The sequence below is a fragment of the Pogoniulus pusillus genome, chromosome 2 (genome assembly GCF_015220805.1).
Source record: "Pogoniulus pusillus isolate bPogPus1 chromosome 2, bPogPus1.pri, whole genome shotgun sequence".
NCBI classification, from domain to species: Eukaryota; Metazoa; Chordata; class Aves; order Piciformes; family Lybiidae; genus Pogoniulus; species Pogoniulus pusillus.
The window spans coordinates 34,726,884-34,749,716 of record NC_087265.1 but is presented as its reverse complement, the minus strand read 5'-3'; the positions used below and the strand labels follow the sequence as shown (position 1 = coordinate 34,749,716).

General features: G+C 40.3%; 1 protein-coding gene across 7 annotated transcripts in view; it reads right to left on the bottom strand.

The window, feature by feature from the left end:
* Positions 1–22,833, bottom strand: part of DIP2A (disco interacting protein 2 homolog A) — a 106,419-nt gene that overhangs the window by 43,928 nt on the left and 39,658 nt on the right. For 6 of the 7 annotated variants that reach the window (XR_010306090.1, XM_064160425.1, XM_064160446.1 and 3 more), the window contains exons 3-8: positions 21,951–22,070; positions 15,556–15,675; positions 8,486–8,731; positions 4,315–4,443; positions 3,126–3,245; positions 768–965 (exon numbers count right to left, since the gene is read on the bottom strand). Coding sequence is in view for 6 of the 7 variants with exons in the window: in XM_064160425.1 (XP_064016495.1) it covers positions 768–965; positions 3,126–3,245; positions 4,315–4,443; positions 8,486–8,731; positions 15,556–15,675; positions 21,951–22,070 (933 nt within the window). In the remaining variant the exon portion in view is untranslated. The remainder of the gene's footprint in view (positions 1–767; positions 966–3,125; positions 3,246–4,314; positions 4,444–8,485; positions 8,732–15,555; positions 15,676–21,950; positions 22,071–22,833) is intronic. The other variant, XM_064160466.1, reaches the window with a different exon arrangement.

Below are 22,833 nucleotides of genomic sequence, written 5' to 3'. Positions count from 1 at the left end.
AAAAAAACAACATAACTTCCACAGGATTCAAATACAACTATTGACCCACAGTTCACTTTAGAACTGGCCATTCAGTGCACTTGGCAGAGTCCAAATATAATTCAGAATCCAAGTAAAACTTAAGACTTTGGCTTCTTTTAATTTCGTTTGGTTTTTTTGTTTTTTTTTAAGATAAAACTAAATATGATATTCTAAATTATTTTTAAAGCTCCACTGCAAAATACTGACATTAATGCACATGCTCAGTTACATTTCCTGTAAACAGAGTTCATCTGTAATAATGCAAAAAAGAAACGTTAGCATTCTAACATACTAGACCATGAAATGCTGCAGTTAGTTGTCCCAAGAGACACAATTATCTCCCAGAAAAATGCAGTTACTGTAACACTCCCACACATCCTAAATGAGCTCCTGAAGTCCAAATCATCTGTAAGGATATTGAAGAACATGCTAAAATTTAGTATCAGCTCATGGAATTTGAGGAGGGCATTATTAGTCATCAGTTTCTTCCTCCTATTTTTCACCATGCTATTTTTAATGTCGAGGAAAAAAAAACCCAAACTGTTTGAAATTTACAGCCACTTGTTAAGATTCGACACTATATATATACACTTCATTAAGGTGTTTCTCACATAAAATGAATTCACAACTTGCATGTGATCAGCAAAATATCCATTGTGAGCATGCTTAGTCTCTCTTAAGTAAAGCAAATTGTCCATTCCACAAAGAACGTCTAATTGTTCCTCACCGTTATCACCAATACCTACCATAGGTAAGTGTATAAACAGCTTTCCCAGTTGTATCCAAAGCTGTCAGACAAGGGGCTTTTGGGTGGGTAGTTCCCCAGCACTGCAGGGCAGCCAGCAGGGAAGGTGGCCAGTTAGTTACCACACCTAAGGGTTCACCTTTAAGTACATTCACTTGATTTCCTTCAGGTTTTGGTTGATTTGGGTCAGGCTGTTGCACTAAAATCAGAGCACAGCAAAATGACAAATGTCAAACCCTAGAAATGTGCAGGTTAGACTTTAAACAGACTATATTGTGGATGTTAATCACCTTCCTCTTCCTCACAGATACTATTACTTCTCTGCTTTATAATGATACTAAACTAGTTATCTGTTGGCTTCATAAAAATTAATTCTCTTAACTTTAGAATCCTTACTCTACACTAGCCAAAGGATCTGGCCACAGAAACAGAATTTCAATATCTACTTCACTCTCTTTCTGCTTTGGGAAAAATGTTATTTTCTGCTGTTTGCTCCCCATAGAATCATAGAATCAACCAGGTTGGAAGAGACCTCCAAGATCATCCAGTCCAACCTAGAACCCAGCCCTATCCAGTCAACTAGACCATGACACTAAGTGCCTCATCCAGTCTTTTCTTGAACACCTCCAGGGACGGTGACTCCACCACCTCCCTGGGCAGCCCATTCCAATGACAATCACTCTCTCTGGGAAGAACTTCCTCCTAACATCCAGCCTATACCTTCCCCGGCACAACTTGAGACTGTGTCCCCTAACACCTGTTTAAACGAAAGCCTACACCATGTCAAGGAGCATTATCAGAGAGAATGGCTTCAATGACAACTGGACATTTATTTTTGCTGCACCAAATTCTCAACAGGTGATGAAGAATGACACTATGCTTCTGTAACAATTTATGGAAAAAAAGAGCAAGCCAAAAAACCCAACCAAAAAGTCAGATGAGATGCTCATGGTATGGATCATCTAAACTAAAACTATACTGCTCACAGAATATTTGTCATCATCCCTCCCAGTTGTGTCACACTGCAGGACTTGTATGCCATTTGCTCTCTAAGTAGCCTGATACTAAAATCCTGTCCCAAACCGCTCAAGATGGTGAGATATCTTGATCTTGGTTAGCAAAACAAAGCCACAGTTTGATTTAGCTAACACTCTATACGACAACTAAAACAAAGTGATGGTCTTCAGTCTCCACCATGACAGACATGCATCTCAGCCTAAGCTTGCCTGAAATATCTGCAGCAAAAGACTAGAACTGGAATCACTTTGAGTATCAAAACAAATAGTACTGGGAATCAAAAAAGTCAAATGAAGAACAAAATTTAAATCTTTAAGAGGACAGAAAAGAAAATAATTATTTAGAATTAGCTGATGTAGCTGGTTTTAAAGGCTGCTACATATTGCTAAGCAACTTTTACACTTGTTGGAGATACTTTTCTTTCCACCCAGACACATACAGAGAAGAAAATAGTGGTTTTCAGCTGAGCAGTATCTGTAGAGCCTGCAGGAGCACTATTCCATCATTTCATTTAATGCACAGATAAAAGAGACCTTAAACAGTGCACTCCATGCATTTCACTCCTTCGAACCTCTAAAAGAATGAGTTTCTGGATTTCAAGAAGAGGACATTATCATGCAAAAAATATTATCATAAATAAATTCCCATTATCAGCAATTTTTTTCATCTAACTATATTTAGGCACTGACCAGTTATAAAGCAGTTTTTCAAACAGGATGCTTGAAGGCAAGCAGTTGAATGTGGGCAGCCAGAGAGTACATGGAATCTCCATGTTTGGAAATGCACAGAATTGGACTGGGCACAGCACTGAGCAGCCTGGATTAGTCAGGTCTGCTTTGAACAGGAGCTTGATAAGAGGCTTCCAGAGGCTCAGTGAACAATCAGTTACACTTAGGCTATGTCCTGATTCACGTCAGAGACTACCACAGGGCAAAGTTTAGAGTCCCTGAGACAAGAAGCTCCATTGGGACCATCACCAAACATGACAATTTCTGAATGTATCAATAAATTTCTCAACAAGGATGTCAACAGAACCTCTCCAGGTATCTGCAATTTACCGTCTTTAGTATTCACTAGGTCATCACAGTAGCCCAAACTGGACTGAATCAAAAGATTTTCCAAAGAGAGTGATAAGGGGGAGAAGAGGTATACTGAGCAGGAGGGCTAACCTGAAGATTGTTTCACTTGTGATAGCATATAACTTTTGTCTTGCTAATACAAACCCACTGTGATTTTTTTTCTGTTAGGAAGAGAAAAAGAAAACAACACTTGCTAAGAAGTATTAGTTCATTCATGAACCACTTACACAAAGAGCGAAAAATGTATTTGAAAGAAAATTAACCTTCTAGTAGTTCTTCAAAATCATCAACAAAAAACTCTTTCAAAGGTGGGCGCTTTGGTCTTTTCAAGGTATTTAGAAGCTGCTGGATTTTAGAGGACACTCTGCTATTCACTGGGACACCTGCCAAAAAGAGAAGATTTATTACTTACCATATATCAAAAAACCCATACACTAAAACACATGTTGCCACACTGCTGACATCACAGTAAGCTCAGCAAGGCTTTTCAGGAGGAATCATAAAGAAGAGCAGCAGCTTGTTTGATAAAAAACAGCTTTAAATCAGTAAGAGTTTTAACCTTGTATTTGTTTTTAAATACTGCTGTTTCCTAGCTAGCTGGCTGATGCATATACCTTCTCACACTTTAATTCAGATTTTCAAACTAAATTTACTTCATGAGATTTCAACACACAACTAAAAAAAAAATTTAAAAAAATCATAGAATGGTAGGGGTTGGGCGAGACCTCCAGAGATCACCTAGTCCAGCCCCCCGATAATACAGGTTTCCCTGGATCAGGACAGGAATGTGTCCAGGTGGGTTTTGAAAGTCTCCAGAGGACACTCCACAATCTCTCTGGACAGCTTGTTCCAGTACCTGGTCACCCTCAAAGTAAAGATTTTTTTCATTCAGTTCAAGTGAAATCTGTGTTCTAGCCTGTACCCACTGCCTATCACTAGGCACCACTGAAGAGAGCCCAGCCCCTCATGATCTCATGAATGTTCCTTCCTTCAAGAACCTGGGAATTTGCTGCATTCTAACATTTGTTCAGTTCTGAAATGTGAGCAGGCTTGGGAGAAATAAGTGAAACTTTCAGTACAGGGCTAGAAAAAAACAATCACAACAAAACCGCATCAAATGGTGATTTTCATTTGCATACATGATATATTCACTTTAGATACAAATGTGTGCATTTGCCTACATATACTAAAATTTAAAGCTCTGAGAAAATAGAAAATTTAAATGTGAGACCAAGACTTACATTGCAATTTACTATAGGACCGTACAGAAATGGGGAGTTGGTTCCCAGCCGCTGAACACAGGAAATGCAGTACTGACAGACGCACAATACTACTGCAAAGCTCTGGAGGGAGCTGGCACACAGCACACGATGGGTGTCAAGCTCCGTCATGCATTCACTTATGCACAAGAAGGGCACAGATTGAAAGGTAGAAGATTTATAATATAATCACCATCTGCAGTTTCCAAAATGCTGCTGCAGTAGCCTCGGGGAACTCCTCGTACTGATGCTACTTGTGGACACTCATGATGCAAATGTTCCACCAGGCCAGTGGTTACATCTGGAGGCGCAGAGTGGTTATCTGCAGAAATGGAAGGCAGACATGGGAGCTCATCAGCCATCTAAGAATCAATGCATCTGAAATTGCCTCTTGCGGCAGTCCTGCTGTTTTCTCAGACATTTTTAACAAAACTCCGATTTCTCTAATCAAATTGCAATCAAAATCACCCAGATAGAGTGGGAATCTGTAAAGAAACCCTCCTGTCTCTCTAGGGTGAAGAGAAGCTATTCCAGCTTTCAAAGGGATCCAAAGAAATTCTGACAAATCGACAGATCAGTGGGTCACTCCATCACAGCAAGGGGAGAGAAAGGAGAATATAAGAAGTAAACAGAATGAGTCTTAAAAGAAAGCCAGTCTGGCTTCTCTCAGAAGAAACACAAGCCTCCATAGCTTCACCACAAAACTGGAATGACTAGTTTAAGTCCCATAGGAAGAGAATGGGAGAAAAGTTTGAAAGGAGGGAACTTCGCCCCAGGAGAACACAAAGCACTTGTCGACATTTCATAGTCTGTAGAGTAAGACTTGCTGATCAGCACAGATCAAAATTTAAGGTAGCAAAGGGTGTACTTAGGCTGGAACACATCTCAGGGATGCACAGGGCAAGATGAGAGACTTCCTCAGAGGCAAGTAATTGCTGACTTGAACTGTCACCTGCAGTTTGTAATACCAGTCATGGTTTTTCTCTTTAGCAGCTCTCATTATCAACTGGTTTTAACAGGTAAAAGCTTCCTGTTTATATTACGGTACAGACAAGGTATAGTCTTCAATGGAACATCTATCTGTGGGGATAGCTGGAATGTCTGTAATACTGAAAAGCACCTGTGGTGTAGATGTCAACATTATACACATATGCTGCTTGCTGCAGGTAAATTTAGCACCAAGGTTTCTGAGGTGTGAGGTGGTCATTTGTGGTGGGACACAACATGCTGTTTCATGCTACAAGCAATAAATACTTCATTTATTTAGTAATATGTATTTACACAGGGAAAGCAAGGAACCCTCACATATTCACAAGGGCTTGAAAGTCACCTTGCAAAAGCCTTGAGGCAAAAGTCTGCTTTGCTTGGAACTGCTCCATTTTTGCTGCAGAATGATGCTTAAGGAATATCATCACTCCAAAACTGTCACCTAGATTATGGAACAGTTTTGAATAGAATCACAGGTTAGGAAATGGCACTATGTAGTAGAAGTGTTCAAATAAGGAAAAAAAACAAGAATTTGAGGCCTGAAATACTCAGAATTCTAAAAAGTACCAATAGGAGTGCAACAGGAAAGAGCTTAAGAACACATGGTGCTGAAGCAACACCTCTTGAAGGACCTCAGCATGCCACAAATCCTGCAGCTAGAACTCACAGCACAGGGAGATCTAGGCAATGCTGTGCAATACATACAAGACTTCACCCATTTTAAGGAAGTGATTTGCACTAAGGTAACAACTGTTCATAGCTCTGTTTCACAGGTTTACAGAACTGTATAACCACTCACAAGGTGTATAGAAGTCAGTGCATTCAGAGTAAATAGAAACATTCTCTCTTTGTTCTATGTACTTTCTGAGTTGCTTTTTGGTTGGGTTTTTTTCCTTACCAGAGTCCTAAACCACTGACTTCACATGGCACAAAAATCCATCACAGAAAAAGACACTCAAATATACCTAATTCTCACACTGCAGTATGGGACCCGAAATCCCTACCTCTCAGCTTACAAACCCTGCAGTGGTTATCAATGTCTAAAGTTTCCACTCTTTGAACACACCACCAAGAATGACAATTGGGAAACATCTACAACTGTATCTTCATCAATGGAAGACCCCAAACCGGCATTCCTATAGAAGAAATTGCCACCATTAAACATTAAGGTGACTCAAAATGTACACTCAAAGTGATATGCACATAGGAACAGTTATAACACCAGAGAGAGGGGACAAGAGGCACTGACACACACTGTAAGACTGGGTGCACGTCAGCCAGAAGCCCTGCATAAAGTTCTATGTTGAAATATTTAGTGGATGTAGGTTTTATCATGCATATTCCTGTTGGGAAAAACAGTCTTCCACCCACACACAAAGCAGATACTTGCAGTACAAAAGCTCCGCAATTAGATGCTCAGAAAATAGCAGAAGGAATTGGCTATTTGGAAACACTTACAGAAATAACATAAAAGAGAATGCTCAGAAAAGAAACAAAACCCCACTGACAATCTTTCCCAACTGAAAACAAGCAAAAAAAACCCCAACCCAACACAAAAAATCAGCAAAGCTAAGCTATATACGGAGGTGTTAACCTACATAATTCATGCATCATAAAGCATTTCAGAGTCAAGTTTCATGCAAATCAATGTCCATCACCATAGAAGAGAAATGGCCAGTGTGCTTATGAACAACTTCTCTGCTGTCCACGCTTATTTCATCTTACATGCAGCAGAGAATGGACTCTCCCTCCCAGTTCTGCCTCGAGAAGGCAACATTCTTTCTGTGCATGAAGAAGGAATAAGTTCAATTTTCAGGATTTATGCCCAGAGAAAAAACACATTAGCTTAATTAAGCATTTTATTAATATATGTCCACGGAATACATGAAATTAAGTCTGTGTCATCTAGAGATACTACAGCAAAGCAGAGAAAAAGGAGGAGCAAGTAGTCAAAAAAACCCAAAAAATGAAAGCAAGTGACTTGCAGCCTCAGAAAAAAACCTGGAATTAGACTGAAGTACCTTCCCATTATTAATTAGAAGACAGAGACAAATGCACACGAGAGCAGTGGCCCAGGAAAGAACATATGGGATAAAATAGAGAAAATGAAGAGATAGGCATTAGAGAGAAAGCAGTCTCAGGAGGAATCTCAGGGTGAAGACAAACACTTGAAAAACGTCCCTGCTTGGCAAGAAGCTGAGATAGACCTAGAGATGGCCGTGCATGATTGTTACGTCTCTAGGAAACCACTCTACCAAAATGGGACATTTAAAGAAGTTTATTAAATGGTGTTGGAACAATAAAACAACAAGAGTGCACCAAGCCAGACAGGACACAAAACAAGATCCTACAAGACAATACTTCACTATAAATAAACTTGGAAATAGGAAGAGGAAAATTTAGCTTCTTTTTTTTCTGAAAGGCAGCAAGCTGAATATTTTGTACAAACAGGAAAAATTTCCCTAGCAATAAATCCACCAGCTAACTGAAGAGACAGAGCTTTCTAACTATGTTTATGGATGAAACACTGATAAAGTGCAGAAAAACGAACAAGTCTAATGCTGCCCATAACGTTCAAAGACATAAACCAAATCCCAACACGTCAGCATGCAGGAACTAAGTCAACAGCATTAAGCAGGCTTGGGAAAAATGTTGTGCCTTATAAAAGCTCAGGTATCAGAATTTGCTTCCCTGCTTAGTTTCTACAGTAAAGAGATCACCATACAAAGAAATGAGGGAAAAAAAGTGAGTAGGAAAGAGTCTTCCTAGAGTCTCTTGACATCTAAAGAGCCTTCCAGAACACAAAGCAAGCTACTACCTCTTTCCATCTCAACTTGACTTGCAGAAAACTGCCCGCTCTGCGAAAAGTGGGACATCAATCACCACAAAGTGAGGTCACTGTTTCCGTCCACAAAGAAGATCCAGAAAATACTCTCTCAGAGACCCTAGACTCACATATGCACTTGAAAACTGGCTTTGTCAGTACCTCTGACTTCTCAAATGGGTATTTTTCCAATCTTTTGGATCTTTACCAATTGAACAATCTTTGAAATCCATAACCTGATACTGTCTAGGATAAATATGAGATCAGAAAGCATGCATAAAAAAATATGATCCCTATGAAACTCTGCTTTTGAATCCAGTCAAATGGAACCTTAGTTTCTTGATAAATCAAGCATTTTACCAAGAAGAATGCACGTTCAGATCTCATGAACAACTGAGTTTGTTTAATACACATGTCATACATACCTGGTCTGTGGACTGTACATTTTAAAGCTATTTACAGGCATCTTCTGGTGAAGACTTTTGTGTTTAGCCCTGCTTTGGGATTTTTAATTTGAACTTATTCCAACCACACAGGCAGTTTTTTTACTAACCTAGCTGGGTGTGTGCCATGAGATCTGCAAGAACAGTGGCAGCAGCGGTGGCAGGAGCAGTATTGGAAGCAGCAGCAGGTTTCCCTCCTGGATGAGATGAGGTGGAGGATGCAGAGGATGAGGTGGAGGAGCCCTGAATAACCCGGTTAAGCCAGGGCTCTACGTTGGAGTGGCTCTGGAACGGAGTGGAGGAGATCCGTCCTTGCCGACGTAACGAGCCCTCATCTTCTGATGCTGACGATGTGTCTGTGGTTAAAATAATGATGACAGGCATGTAATGTGGGAATGACCCAACAGACGGGAACATGAAGATTTTCCATGTTCTTCACGTAGCAGTCTCATGTGCTACACATAAGATGCATGCATTAAGCATCACATGCACAAATTCTGCTCGTTGCCATTTTTTTTAGGTTAAAGCAACAACTTCTACACACAACAGCTAGAACACATGGGACGTAACATCTCATTTACCTCCTGCATTTTGAATGATGTAACACTCAAGAAAGGCTTCTGCCAAGGTACCAAGTACATTCCCTAGCTATCTTCAGTGAGCATACCATACCTGCTTCACTGAAAGGACAGGTCTGTTCTTAACAGTTGAACTGGATTTCATCCCATCTGAACAAATTCTATTACTTTGTTGTTTTCTTAATTGGACATTTTATTTGGGGGGGGAGGAACTCTTCACTTCTCAATTTTTATATATTTTTTTGAGAATTACTAAAAAAGCATAGTGCTAGAAAATTCATGGAATTGCATTAATAATAATTAAAAAGAATTGCAAAGCATTTATCTTATCCACATAACCTGACAAGTACTACATAGAAATGCTGAGTAAAATATCCTTTCATTCTCAGTGTATATTTGTTGCTGTCAGAAGCCTGATAAAAGGCTATGCTAATTACCATTCTATTATTTACAACTTTCTAGAGCTTTCCTTTTGACATTCAATTTTCCCACATTTATAACAAAAAGGTCTTTTCTAAATATCAAGAAAATAAAACACTGTGTTTTTTGCATGAAAAATGGAAACTTTTGTTACAGAAAAAGCTTTTGCCTTCTAAAGAGGCTGTTGTATTTTCAGAACTTGTTCCTTATATACTGATAAAGCTCACATCAAGACAGCTTGTGAAGAGCAGTGTAAAGTCACACATAAAGGCCAAACCAAAGAAGTCAGCAGGAACTGAAAAACAGCTTCTGAATAATACAGGGTGTGCAAACATGGAAAACCTGGGTTATAGTGGAGTGAAATAAAACCCCAAAATAATCTTTTGCTCATCCTTGGGAACTAATTTCTGTTACCAAGTATTTAATTTTCTTTTCAAGAATATGTATGTTCCAAATAGCTTCAGAATAATTGACCTTAAGCAGCCTAAAACCATAAAAATCAGAAATAATTTCATAAGAAGCCCATTTAACCTGATGACATTTTTAAAGTTTAAACTGTAGATCTCTCATTAATTGACTGATGTCATTTACCTGGACCTGAGCAAGGCCTTTGACACTGTCCCGCACCACATCTTGGTCTCCAAGCTGGTGAAACATGGGTTTGATGGGTGGACAACTAAATGGATACAGAACTGCCTTGATGGCCACACCCAAAGAGTGGCTGTCAATGGGTCCATGTCTAAGTCGAGACCAGTGACAAGTGTGACAAGTGGAGCCCCTCAGAGATCAGTCCTGGGACCAGTCTTGTTCAACATCTTTGTTGGTGACATGGACAGCGGCACTGAGTGCATCCTCAGCAAGTTTGCTGACCACATCAAGCTGTGTGGTGCAGCAGACACACTGGAGGGAAGGGATGCTATCCAGAGGGACCTGGATAGGCTGGAGAGGTGGGCACAAGCCAACCTCATGAGGTTCAACAGGACCGAACGCAGGGTCCTGCATCTGGGTTGGGGCAATCCCAAGCACAAATACAGGCTGGGCAATGACTGGCTGGAGAGCAGCCCTGAGGAGAGGGACTTGGGGTGCTGGTGGACAAGAAGCTCAACATGAGCCAGCAGTGTGCACCTGCAGCCCAGAGGGCCAACCAGATCCTGGGCTGCAGCAGAAGTGTGGCCAGCAGGTCGAGGGAGGTGATTCTCCTCCTCTACTCTGCTCTGGTGAGACCCCACCTGGAGTACTGCATCCAGTTCTGGAGCCCCCATTGCAAGAAGGATGTGGACATGCTGGAGCATGTCCAGAGAAGGGCCACTGGGATGATCAGAGGGCTGGAGCACTTCTCCTATGAGGACAGACTGAAAGAGTAGGGGCTGTTCAGTCTGGAGGAGACTCCAAGGCAACCTTATTGTGGCCTTCCAGTATCTGAAGGGGGCCTACAAAAAAGCTGGGGAGGGACTTTTCAAGATACCAGGGAGTGACAGGACTAGGGGGAATGGAGCGAAGCTGGGTATGGGTAGGTTCAGGCTGGATGTGAGGAGGAAGTTCTTCACCATGAGAGTGGTGTGATCCTGGAAAGGTTTGCCCAGGGAGGTGGTTGAGGCTCCATCCCTGGAGGTGTTGAAGGCCAGGCTGGATAGGGCTCTGGCCAGCCTGATCTAGGGTAAGGTGTCCCTGCCCAAGGAAGGGGGTTGGAACTAGATGATCCTTGTGGTCCCTTCCAACCCTGATTCTATGATTTGACTATCCCTACTCAAACATGAAAATTTTGAATTGAAATGCACAAACAATTAATCTTTGAGAAGATACAGCTGTGGTGCATCACCAGTCCTGGCTCTGTGCTTGTATAAGTATTTCTGGTCTACTGCCACGGTTGTAGTTTTTGGCTGCTACCTCCATCTTCTCCTGGAGGGGAGCCAAACCTGCCCCTTAGTGCTTGCACCCTTCCCTTTCTTTTATGTGGAAAGCAAAAATAAACAATTCCAGGAATATGGAATAAGACAGGATTACAAACAGTCAGGTTTCCAAAAGCAACTCCCCCACATTTGCAATCTACTATCACTTTCATTGTAAGAAATAAACTATAGAAACCTCCCCAGGTTTCTTAAAGAATACCGACAGACAGCATCTCCTGGTTCAGACCCAAGTTTAATGAAGGCTCTAAAATTTCTAAGCTTTCAGCTGTCTTACATAAGGGGAAAAAAAACCCTAAACACTTCAACTGAAGAATCCTGTGTATAAAAATGGAGGATCTTTAGTAAAAACATTCTAATATGAAAGCATAATTACAACAGAAAAGTATCCAGGTAACATTAGTAACTATTTCTGAGGCAGACTCAAGAGTTAATTAGTGGTTCTGAGTATGCTGTGCATGGAATGCTCTGTGCTTGGCTTGCAGCTCTTCCTGGCTGGGAGTTGATCCAAGACAGCCACAGAAACCACCACCCTTTGGACCAAACTTGCATCAAGACTAGTTCTCATCACGTGAAATCCGTATGGGAAGCATGAGAGACTCAGTGGGACAAAAACAAATGGCCATTACAATTTTTGGAAGGATCACTGATGAAAGCAGTTCCATTACTGCCAGTCAGGAGTCAGTTTTGCACATAATGTTGTGACTAGAATCCAATGTTTCCTTCCCGGTGACCAATAGTAACTGGAACAAAAATTCAGTTACTTAGAAAGGCTGGGTTTAATTGCATTAACTTCTGCCTGTACAAGGATTTTAAGGCAGTGGTTTAATGGTTCAAGACAACAAAACTACTTCAGCAGTACTCAAGTTCTTTGCAGTACTCAAGTTCTTTGCAATTCCAGATCTTTCTTGCTGAGTTAACTTTGCAAATAAAGACAGACCAATAAAGACAATTATTTTGGTGAACTGATGCAGCTGAAGCAAGTCCTGAATGGCCTGACCTCCTATGATACAGAAATCATCCAGTGGCCCATTCTCTTACAAAGATATAACAAGTCACCTCTTAGAAACAGGACAACAGATCCCAGAGACACTTTACTCTTCTTTCAGAATGTATTAGTTAGGGTGCTCCTGTATCCCACTGAAGCCCAGCAGGATTATACTTGTCTTCTCTGCTATCCACTTTGGCAGTGGATAGCAGAGAAGATGCTGCTATTTGTGTCTTCTGTGTTAGAAGACAACATCTCTCAAGCAGCACAAACACATATGAATGGAATCACACAGTTGTTGCAGTTGGAAAAGATCTCTAAGATCACCAAGTCCAACCACTGACCTACCACCACCATGGCCATTAAACCATATCCTGAAGTGCCATGTCTACATGGTTTGGATTTTTTAATGCCTCCAAGGACAGTGACACTTCCCTAGGCAGCCTGTTCCAATGCCTGACCTTTCTGTGAAAACTTTTTTCCCTAATATCTAATCTAAATCTCCTGGTGCAAATGAGGCCATTTCCTCTTGTTCCATCACTTGATATCAGGTAGAAGAAACCAACTCCCACCTCACTACAACTTCCTTTCAGGCAGTTGTAGACAGCAGTAACGTCTCATCTCAGTCTTCTCCGGGCTACATAATCCCAGTTCCCTCAGCAGCTCTACACCCTTCATCAGTTTCACTGCTCTTCTCTGGACATGCTCCAACAACTCAATGTCTTTCTTGTAGTACTGAGGGGGCCAAAACTGAACACAGTATTCAAGGTGCGGCCTCACCAGTGCTGAGTAGAGAGACATGACCACTTCCCTGCTCCTGCTGGCCACACTATTAGTCACAGAGTTAACACCCACAGAAAATGGGCAGATTCCACGGCATCATCCTGCTCCAGCTGACCATACACATCATGTACAACATAGATCCCTTCAGCAGCTAGGCTGCTCCAGACTCCCCAGTTGCTGGCACTTGGGATATACGAACCCAAGACTGCAGTGCCACTCCATTTGGTTGTATGGAGTGACTGAGTCACTCCACACACAGAACAAAGAGACTCTCACCTCTGGAGAGGTGTTAGATATTGAGTGTAACAGGATGAAAGGACAAGACTGCAGAGTCTGACATAAGACATGGCCAAGCAAGTGTTCCATTTATACATTGCTAGCCTTTTTTATCCTCTTACCCTGTTATTTCCCCCACACTTGTTCTCTCCCTATATCACCTAAATCTACCCCTTTCCTTATCTGTGGTTCCTCATCTAAATATCCTGCAACAAGACACAAGCAGTTCACAAATATGTTTGCCTTGCGTCCCATACCCTTCCAGGGCATGCCCCTTCAGCCCAGAAGGTGCACTAGTATTGACTGGCCTTGAGGGGTTTCATGCCTGTATAGGAAGACTGCGACACTCCAGGGACAGCCTGGGAGTCTCCTGTGGACTCCTGACAGCCATTCTCCCTCATGCCTCTCTGGGCCTGTGCAGCTGGGTCTGTGACAGGCTGATGACTGCTGAGACAGGCCTGGGAATAGCAGGGGCAGGGTATTATTTGGGTTCCCTCACTCGTGCTCCTGTGAAGATATGCAGACCATTAACATTTTGCTTGCAGCATCTCAACTTTTTTTTCTTTTGAAGAGTCTCTCAACTCCACCTGAGACTTTGCTCTTTCAGAGAAGCACTGCAGAGCCCTGATTTTGGGCAGCATGGGCCTGTAGAGTAACCGCAGGGACACTGCTTCAAGGTCTGAAAGGTGTTCAGAAGAGAATATTTTGCTTCTCTCAAAAATACTGCAAGAAGATTCCTCCTACTTTTAAATGTTAAGCCAGACAAGTAAGCCTAGCTGTACTCCACACTCACAGCTTCCAGATCCCAGCTGTTTTTTGCACACCAACTCTTAGGCAGAACAGTGGCCTGTTCTTTTCTTGTTATGATATACCTCATGTCAAGCACATAGTGATTTGTCACACTAGGGGAATGAGAGAAAAGGACAGAGTGATGTTACAAGAAAGGCACTGTCGGTACCAAGAAAATGCACTGATAATGCTAGAAAAACACTATCAATTTTCTTGAAGAATGAGAAGGAATACTGCTTTGAAGAGCTATAAGCAGAAACTTCAGGGCCTCTTTCCCAAAGCCTCATACAGATGGTCATTACACATTAGTTTTCTCCAGGATTTAACTTCATGCAATTCATAACTTTAACCTACAGAATGAACAAATATGCAAGAAAACTTAAAAGCATGATAACCATGCTGCTGTAACAGATGCCTTCACATACTTCTGAGTTTATGAGTACTAGAAGAATAAGCTAACTCAAAGGCATGACACCTTCACATATCTTTATAGGCAAAAACATAAGGGTGAACAAAGATGACATGTAAGACTACAACAGAAACTGCTTATTATTTATTAACTATGGAAATAGCCAGAGAATCTACAAAAACAATATCCAAAAGTGAGTGACTTGCAAGGAAAAGTGGAATTTCCTTTAATGGGAAATGGGAAGAGCAGAAAAAAGGAAATATAACCCAGGAAGCAAGAGAGCAGCACAGCAGACCTACACTTTCTCAGAGTGAGGGATAAGACACACAATGGATGGAGCAGGTCACTACAAGTCATTGCACCTCTACTCATGAGCCACTCTAGAAAAGACAAAGACACATCATTCAAAACCTAAGAGCTTGGGGAAATTTCTCTTCTTTGTATACAAGACATGGATTGCTACTACAATATGTTGTCTGGAGAAGGCTTTTCTTAGTCTCTAGAGAATTTATTGTGAGACAACACGAAGATTGCTTTTTTCCTCACTAAAACACTCTGACTAACAATCTGAACCATTATAGCATGTGACTTTCTTAATGCTTTAAGTTGAAAAACCACCTGATGAGAGAGTTCTGCAAGCTAATGCAGCAACTTAATGCTCTGGCATTTTCTTCAGCTCTTGAGAAAATCATCTTTTGCAACATGGAGAAAGCTATTCACAGCACTGTCATGCTTACCAAGATTATCTCCTTCCAAGAAACACATTAACAGTAAGAGAATATACTTCATAAAGGGCGACTGCTCACTCTCTTTTTGTGTTCAAGCATACCCTCAGCAGCTACAGCACCTCGGTAAGACACTGAAAATCTTGAGGAAAGACATCAAAGAACAAATCCAATCAACACCTGATTATCAGGAAATACAGTTCATTGCAACATACTTACATCTTTGCAGAAAAAGGGTTTGTTCTTTATATTTTGTCATCATTTTCACCTGGCAAGAGGCTAATCTATGTTAACTCAATAGATACCTGGAGGGGTGTATGTTTCTACTGAAGACTGCACAAGAACAGACCGTCTCTTTGAAGGCATGGGCATTTTTCTCTCTTTGTACTTTGCAAGGGCTGCTTGTACTGCTTCAGTGTGGACATCTAAACAGAAAACAACAAAAAAAAAAAGGTTAAGGGATTAAGTTTCATTGTTATTTCTTTCGGAAAACAGGGAAAGCATCAATGCCATCTTTTACAGCTCAATTTCAAAGGCTGAATCACATACGACAGCCTTTATGGCTTTAATCCTGTTTATCCCAGCCACTTGTTAAGCTTGCAGAAAGGAGCAGGTTCTCATCTTCAGAGGAAGCAGCACTTCTTGCAGAGCAGAAAGGTCCAAACCTAAACTACAGTAACAGGGTTTTCAAATCAGAAGCTGTGATAACTTGTGTTTCTCTTTCAGCAGTGCTTAGCAGGACTGAATAAATATGCCTACCTCACACTCAAATTCAGCTCAAGAGCAAGGGTCATGCTGAGATATTTTCCTTATGAAATGTACTTGAAAAGGCTTTGTAAATATAATTTTAGGAGTAACACCCTGAAAATTGATACTGAAGTTAAATAATACATTTGTTTTGAGCTATGACTTATTTTCATTTTGTGGGGAAATTTCAATGCAGATGCTGTAAAATGACAACAGCATTGCACTCTTCAGCCTCCAAATTCTCAATGGCAAAAGAAGTGAAAAATGTCTACCTGAAGCTCTGACTAAAGAATACAAGTAACAAAAAACAGAGAAATGTATATGAAGGATTAGGGAAGAGACACAAAATGTTTTTGCTTTGCTGAAAGTAAAAATTACCCTACTATACTCATGGGATTTATTTCAGTGTTTTTTATTTTCAAACAGAAACTAAGATTAAAGAGGAATTCAGTGTTCAGTCAAGACCACAGTGCAGTTAACATATTCAAGTAATTCTAAACTGCCTTCAGCAGATTTATCTATTTCACATATTTCAGTGGTGCCAAAAGCTAAAATTTATGGAGAAAGAAAATTCATGAGAAGTGAGCAGATGTCAAGGAGAAATGAGGCAGACCCAAAATACACTTCAACTTACGACCTAAGATTCAACGCAAGTATGCTCTTGCCTTGCCACATTGCTGTTATGTGAAAGACATTAAAGAAGAATTAGAGAATGAATCTGTCCACTCTGAAAAAAAACCCCAAACCTACCAAAAAAAGATGTATTCTTTCATTAGATATCGATCTAAGGCTGCAAGTATTTATCAGGTTGATAGATCTGTAGGTATGAAGCTCAGACATGTAACATGCACACACTTAACACAACTTACATTTTGAAAAAGGCAATTCTTCTGCTCCATATCTATAGGGGTTAACCTCGATGATGACTACAAGTAAAGCTCCATACATTTCTGGTACCAGTCATTAACCCATTTTAGTCATGCTCAACACAACATTATTTCTAATTCATTTAAAATTATTCTGATCAACTCCAGTTAACTTTAACAAAGCAAGAGATGGCTTAAGGTAAAGCTGATCTGTATCTATTTTAATGGAAATCAGAGGAGATTTTTGAGCATCCGAAACAGCAAAGCACTATGCATCACTGTGAAACAGCAGGAAGCTGTGGCACAAACCCCAGAATCACAGAATCACTCAGGTTGAAAGGGACCTTAAAGATTATCTAATTTCAATCCCTTTGCTATGGGCAGGGACACCTCCTACTAGACCAGGTTGTTCAAGGTTCTTCTGGTTTGAAGCCATTACCCCTTGTCTTGTCACTACAGGCCTCAGTTCCCCACAACTAGGCTACTGCTTTCTGCAGAGTCTTATTTTTTCCTAATCTTTAGTTCTGGACTTTTCCACTGTACACATTCACTATTGAAGTTTATTCTCACAGACACCCAAAAGCATACCTCTTAATTTCATAGAACTCCAGGAATTAATTCTGTTATGCTGTGTTGCTTAGACACACCAAGGACACTACTGCTATGCAAAGACTTGAGAATATTAGTTAAAGGTTATTTTTTTAGTAACCTTTAAAAGTTTGTCCCTTGAAATATAGGGAAAATGTGTCAAATCTGCAGGACACAGTTCCATAGCAAAGCCTGAAGTTGAAAACCAAGTTGCATGTTTTTAAAAGAGACTGTAACTGTTAGATGCATTCACTTCAACCATACATATATTTACATAAAATTTAGAGGCTATTTTTGTGTTACATTAGCATCTTGTAGGAAGAAGGGGAACAAACTCTTTTTCTTTAGAAAAGGTCTCCCAGAAGAGAGAAGTAACACACAGTATTTGTAATATGTACATAAATTCATTAAATAACTCTGCAGACAAAATAATGAAAGCACTCTTAGCTGGCTGCACATATAGGGACTGCGACTGACTAGCTTGGGGCACAGATGTGTTGAGGTATTTTAGCAAAGTAGCGAGAGATTGGTCCTAACATCACATAGATTTGTGGTAACAAGTATAAGAACTACATTTTATTTCATTTCCAGAGGGCAAAAATCACTACCACCTCTTCCTCTAGCCCTCCTAACTCTCATCTCAAGACCTGGAAAAAACTGTATTAAATGATGAAAATGTGAGCAGATGACAGTCAAGATAAGTTTTTAGTCAGTTTCAAGTTTTTTTCTGTTTTTTTAATAACTTTGATTTAATTCATCAGTTCATTTGGTATTCATTAATATCTATTTCCAGCTCAAAACATGTCTTCTAATGTCTTGTCCCCGGATAACAAGTGAGTAGGATCATCCCTTCTTTGCCAAATTAAGTAATCCGTTTCACTTCTCTGGAATGCTTTGTTCCTATCCCACATTTCATTTAAGAGCCTTATGTACACGATGAAACAAGACCTCACTAAAATAAGTAAAAGGAATTAAATTTTAAAGAAGCAGAATATTTAGAGTACCAAAAAAAGAAAAAGAAACGCCAAAACCCAAAGAAGTTTGCTATAATTTACAGTTCAAATGGGTATTAGAACTGCAAAAAGAAGCTACCATCATCTACTACTAAATTCTCACAAATTTACTCTGAAACTGCTTTAATATTTAAGAACTGTGGACTTCAGTTTTCTTTGTTAAAAATCAGATCAAATGTGATCTGTATTATATCGTATTTTTGAGAACAGGGAACATGAATGTCCAAAATTAAACACTAAGAGAGATGAACAGCAAGGCCAGATTCTTACTAACATGAAGATTATGCATACCTAAGCCAGGGAAAAAACACATATGCCAAAATCAGAAAAAACAGCTCCAAGATTCTGCAGTTCATTCGGCTGCAAACAATCATCAACCTCTTATTACTGATTCAAAAAGTTTTTCCTTCCTCTGTTGTAGTCAACCACATTGTCTCCTCTTCCTTCTTATGTATTTGCTCTCATTTTCTATATGTACTTAAAAATGAATGAGGAGGAAAACTAAGAAACAGTTGTGGACTACAAATCACCTAAACTCTTGCACCCTAAACCCTCCAGCTATTAGAAGAGTATTTTTCTTCCCTCTTTGTAGCCTCACCTGTACCACGTATCAGCCTCTGACTGTTGTTCCTGCCTTAGGCAGAAGAAGAAGAATTTCTACAATTGGTTGAAGAAAAAATGGCATTCATAGGTTAACCAGTTTCCTTTCTTCTCCAAGAACTTATACAGCAACCAACACAGTCTGCATTTACAAATAGCTGCTGCACACTGATGTCCCATATGACTGCATCACTGTGACAAGGACTGCCAATTTAAAAAAAAAATCAGAAAAAGATAATGTGACCCCAGGAAGGCTGACAGAGTACAGATGATCAGTGTGAGATCAAGTTTTAGCACATGAAATGAAAAAGAGAACTACTGCACATTGCACAGTACTGTGCAGGTATCATCCTGCATGCTGAGCAGGCTTGCTCCTCCTCTGGAGCAGCTTCCCAAATGCATTTCTACATCTTGATCCAGGCAAACTGGGAGAACAGGCTGCCTATTACAGTTACATATTCAACTTGCTGAAGAATAGCCACCAGAAAAAAAAAGTGCAAGTGGGGAAAAAATAAGTGGGAAGAGAACGTATAGCTGCCAGGTAAGCTTTTTCGGACACTCTAAAGGCTCATCAGCTAATTCATTTGTGTTCTCACTCCAAACCAGGCAGCAATGGGACTGAACACAGGAAAAAGCACAATGCTTCTACTGGAAACCACATACTCTTCTGAAAGAAAAGCCAGTAGCAATTGCAATACACTCATCACCAATTGTCTGAATTAAGGGTATGAGGGTCTTAGCACTTATGGACCAATGCTGGCAAACTCTCTGCACGTCTCACTTTAACACACTGTCATCATCGTTTAACAGAACAAAAACCCAGTTAAAGCACTGCAGTGTTAAACGTTGCTTCAGGAACTTTTAGGAAATTTAGTAGGCTGCAGTACTTATTGGCAGTATTCACTGTTGAAATCCATTGGTAATATTTCCTGTTTGAAGACAAAAATCTGTGGATGATGGAAGTTACAGCTAATTTAAATGGGCAACAACTATGGGGAAACTATAGATAAAAAAGTGCTTACACCTAGTTAATGGCATAAGTAATTACATAAAAAGGCAAAATTGTTTAATTTGCTTATTTTAAGTAATTTATGTTGATGGTTCTAAAATAGCTCTCTGCTCAAGAGATTCTGTTCTGCAAAAAGTTGCATTTTAGTCTCATCAGCTACTCTTGAAAAGGACATAGCAGAACTGACGACATGCAAAGAAAGAAAAATAAAACACCATCACCAGCACCACCACCAAAAAGCCTGGAATAGAGGAATCCTGACTTCCAGAAAAGCCTGGAATAAATAAGGTACCTAATCAATAGAAGAAACAACAGTATCCAGAACAAGAACCTAAAGCTGATTATCCTTCCCAAGAAGTAATGTATCAACATAGAGGGATATTAAAACCTAAGTTGCAGCATTTCAAGCTGGTGGTGATGGACATCTTTTCGCAGGTAGAAAATGGGTTTAGTACAGCTATAATTTCTCAGATAAACCAGAACTGCTTTGTGAAGAGAAACTGTGAATTTTTTTTGTGTGAAATTGAGGGGAACCAAGTAACAGGTATCTTCTGAGACATCTTGTCAATGTTTCTATTCATATGCTCCATATATATGTCACACACCATGAGTAACCATGAGAGAACATCAGAGCATTGACAGCAATATGAAGCATTCTCAGGCTTTAATAAACTAGGTGATTCAACATACATTAGAATCACAGTAGTAATTCTTTCAAAAAGTAAAAATGTGTACTAAGCACCTTACATTTTTCTTTCAGCCCAGCCCCATACTGAGATAAAGAGGAGAACCACTTTTTTTTTTCTAAGCATTTGAGTGGAAGAAGAGGAAAATGTAGCAGCTTCAGACAGCTATATCTACATTACCTTGCCTAGACATAAGTTTAACTTCAATCAAGTACAGTAAAAACAACTGCTGTCTGATTTTGATACCACCTGAGCACACTAAGCCTTGTCATATATCACTAATGGGAAAGAGAAACCCATTTCCATGCGTTGCAACTAAGAATATTTTCCCCAAAACTTTCCTTTTCAAAGTGAAGAATAGGCTCTAAGCAAGAACATTTAATGAAACATGATTTAGAGCAGTGAGAGGAAACCACAGAAGGACACGAATCACTACCTAAGGTTCTGGCACAGGCCAGTGCTAAGTGCAAGGAATAAACTAGATCTCCTACGCATCAGGCTTCTCACTATTGTGACAAAGAATTTCACAGGGAAACAGTCTACATAACCACCTGAAAAGTAACAATGGAAACAGGATGTGATGAGGATACTAAGGTATTTTCACAGAAGTTTCCAAAACAGGTTTGTCACAGTGGTGTCCCTTTCAAATTAAGTAGAATATCCATTGTGACACTTCCCTTTTTTGTACACTTGTTTTAAATCAGGAAATATTGAAAGTAACTTACAATAAATATGATAAACCTGTAACCTTCCTTTAATAACATAGCCCAAACAGACAAGAAAACAAAGAAAAAAAAAAACAAATCAAAACAAAACCCAGAAAGAAACCCAAGAAATCCCCAAAACATGAACCCACACACTGCAATCTTCTAAAGGTATAAACAGGCCATCTAGAGAATGGAGACCCAATCAGTAAACAAGAGAAAACTGTTAATTGTGGTGTAAAATCCACACTAAGAAAAACACCAAAGGGCATGTACACAATTTCTTTCCCTCCTAGCATACACCCCATTCTTGTTTCAAACAAAACCCCTCATGTATAGAAATACAATAAGCTACTTGAAAAATATTCATTACCACTTCTCTTTTTCCAAAGCAGTTCCAACTGTTTTTTTAGGTGTAGGAACTATTTTGCTGGCACACTTTTTCTTTTAAGACCCCTGATGTTTTAGCTACATTTCTCATCCTTACCAGATCGGAAGCGCTCATCCCTCGAGTTGGCAGAGCGAGACTTCTGCTGTTTAGAAACAGCATTGGTAGCTTGCGAAGAGCCTGGGACTCTGTTATCTGCTTGCAGGGATGGATCCACACCTGAAAGACAGTTCTATTTCAGTACAAATTCAGGTTTGCAAATAAAGTATCTGCTTCCCATGCTTAGTTTGTTTTATCATCTTTGTCATGAGTTACAAATGGAAGAAACTATAAAAGCTATTGCAGATTCCAAGACACCAGCGTAAGTTGTGCATTCCCAAGAAAATGAACTACAGAACACAGTGCTATAGAGTGTGCAAAATGTATCCCATTCCAATTTAATAGAGTTCATAGAATCAACCAGGTTTGAAGAGACCTCCAAGATCATACAGTACAACCTAGCACCCAGTCCTGTCCAATCAACTAGACCATGGCACTAAGTGCACCATACAGTCTTCTCTTGAACACCTCCAGGGACAGAGACTCCACCACCTCCCCTGGGCAGCCCACTCCAAAGGCAAATCACTCTCTCTGGGAAGAACTTCCTCCTAACATCCAGCCTAGACCTCCCCCAGCACAGCTTGAGACTGTGTCCCTTATTCTGTTGCTGCTTGCCTGGCAGAAGAGACCAACCCCCACCTGGCTACAGCCTCCCTTCAAGTAGTTGTAGACAGCAATGAGGTCACCCCTGAGCCTCCTCTTCTCCAGGCTGCACACCCCCAGCTCCCTCAGCCTCTCCTCACAGGGCTGTGTTCCAGGCCCCTCATCAGCTTCATTGCCCTTCTCTGGACACATTCCAGTATCCAAACATCTCTCTTGAATTGAGGAGCCCAGAACTGGACACGTTACTCAAGGCGTGGCCTGACCAGTGTTGAGTACAGGG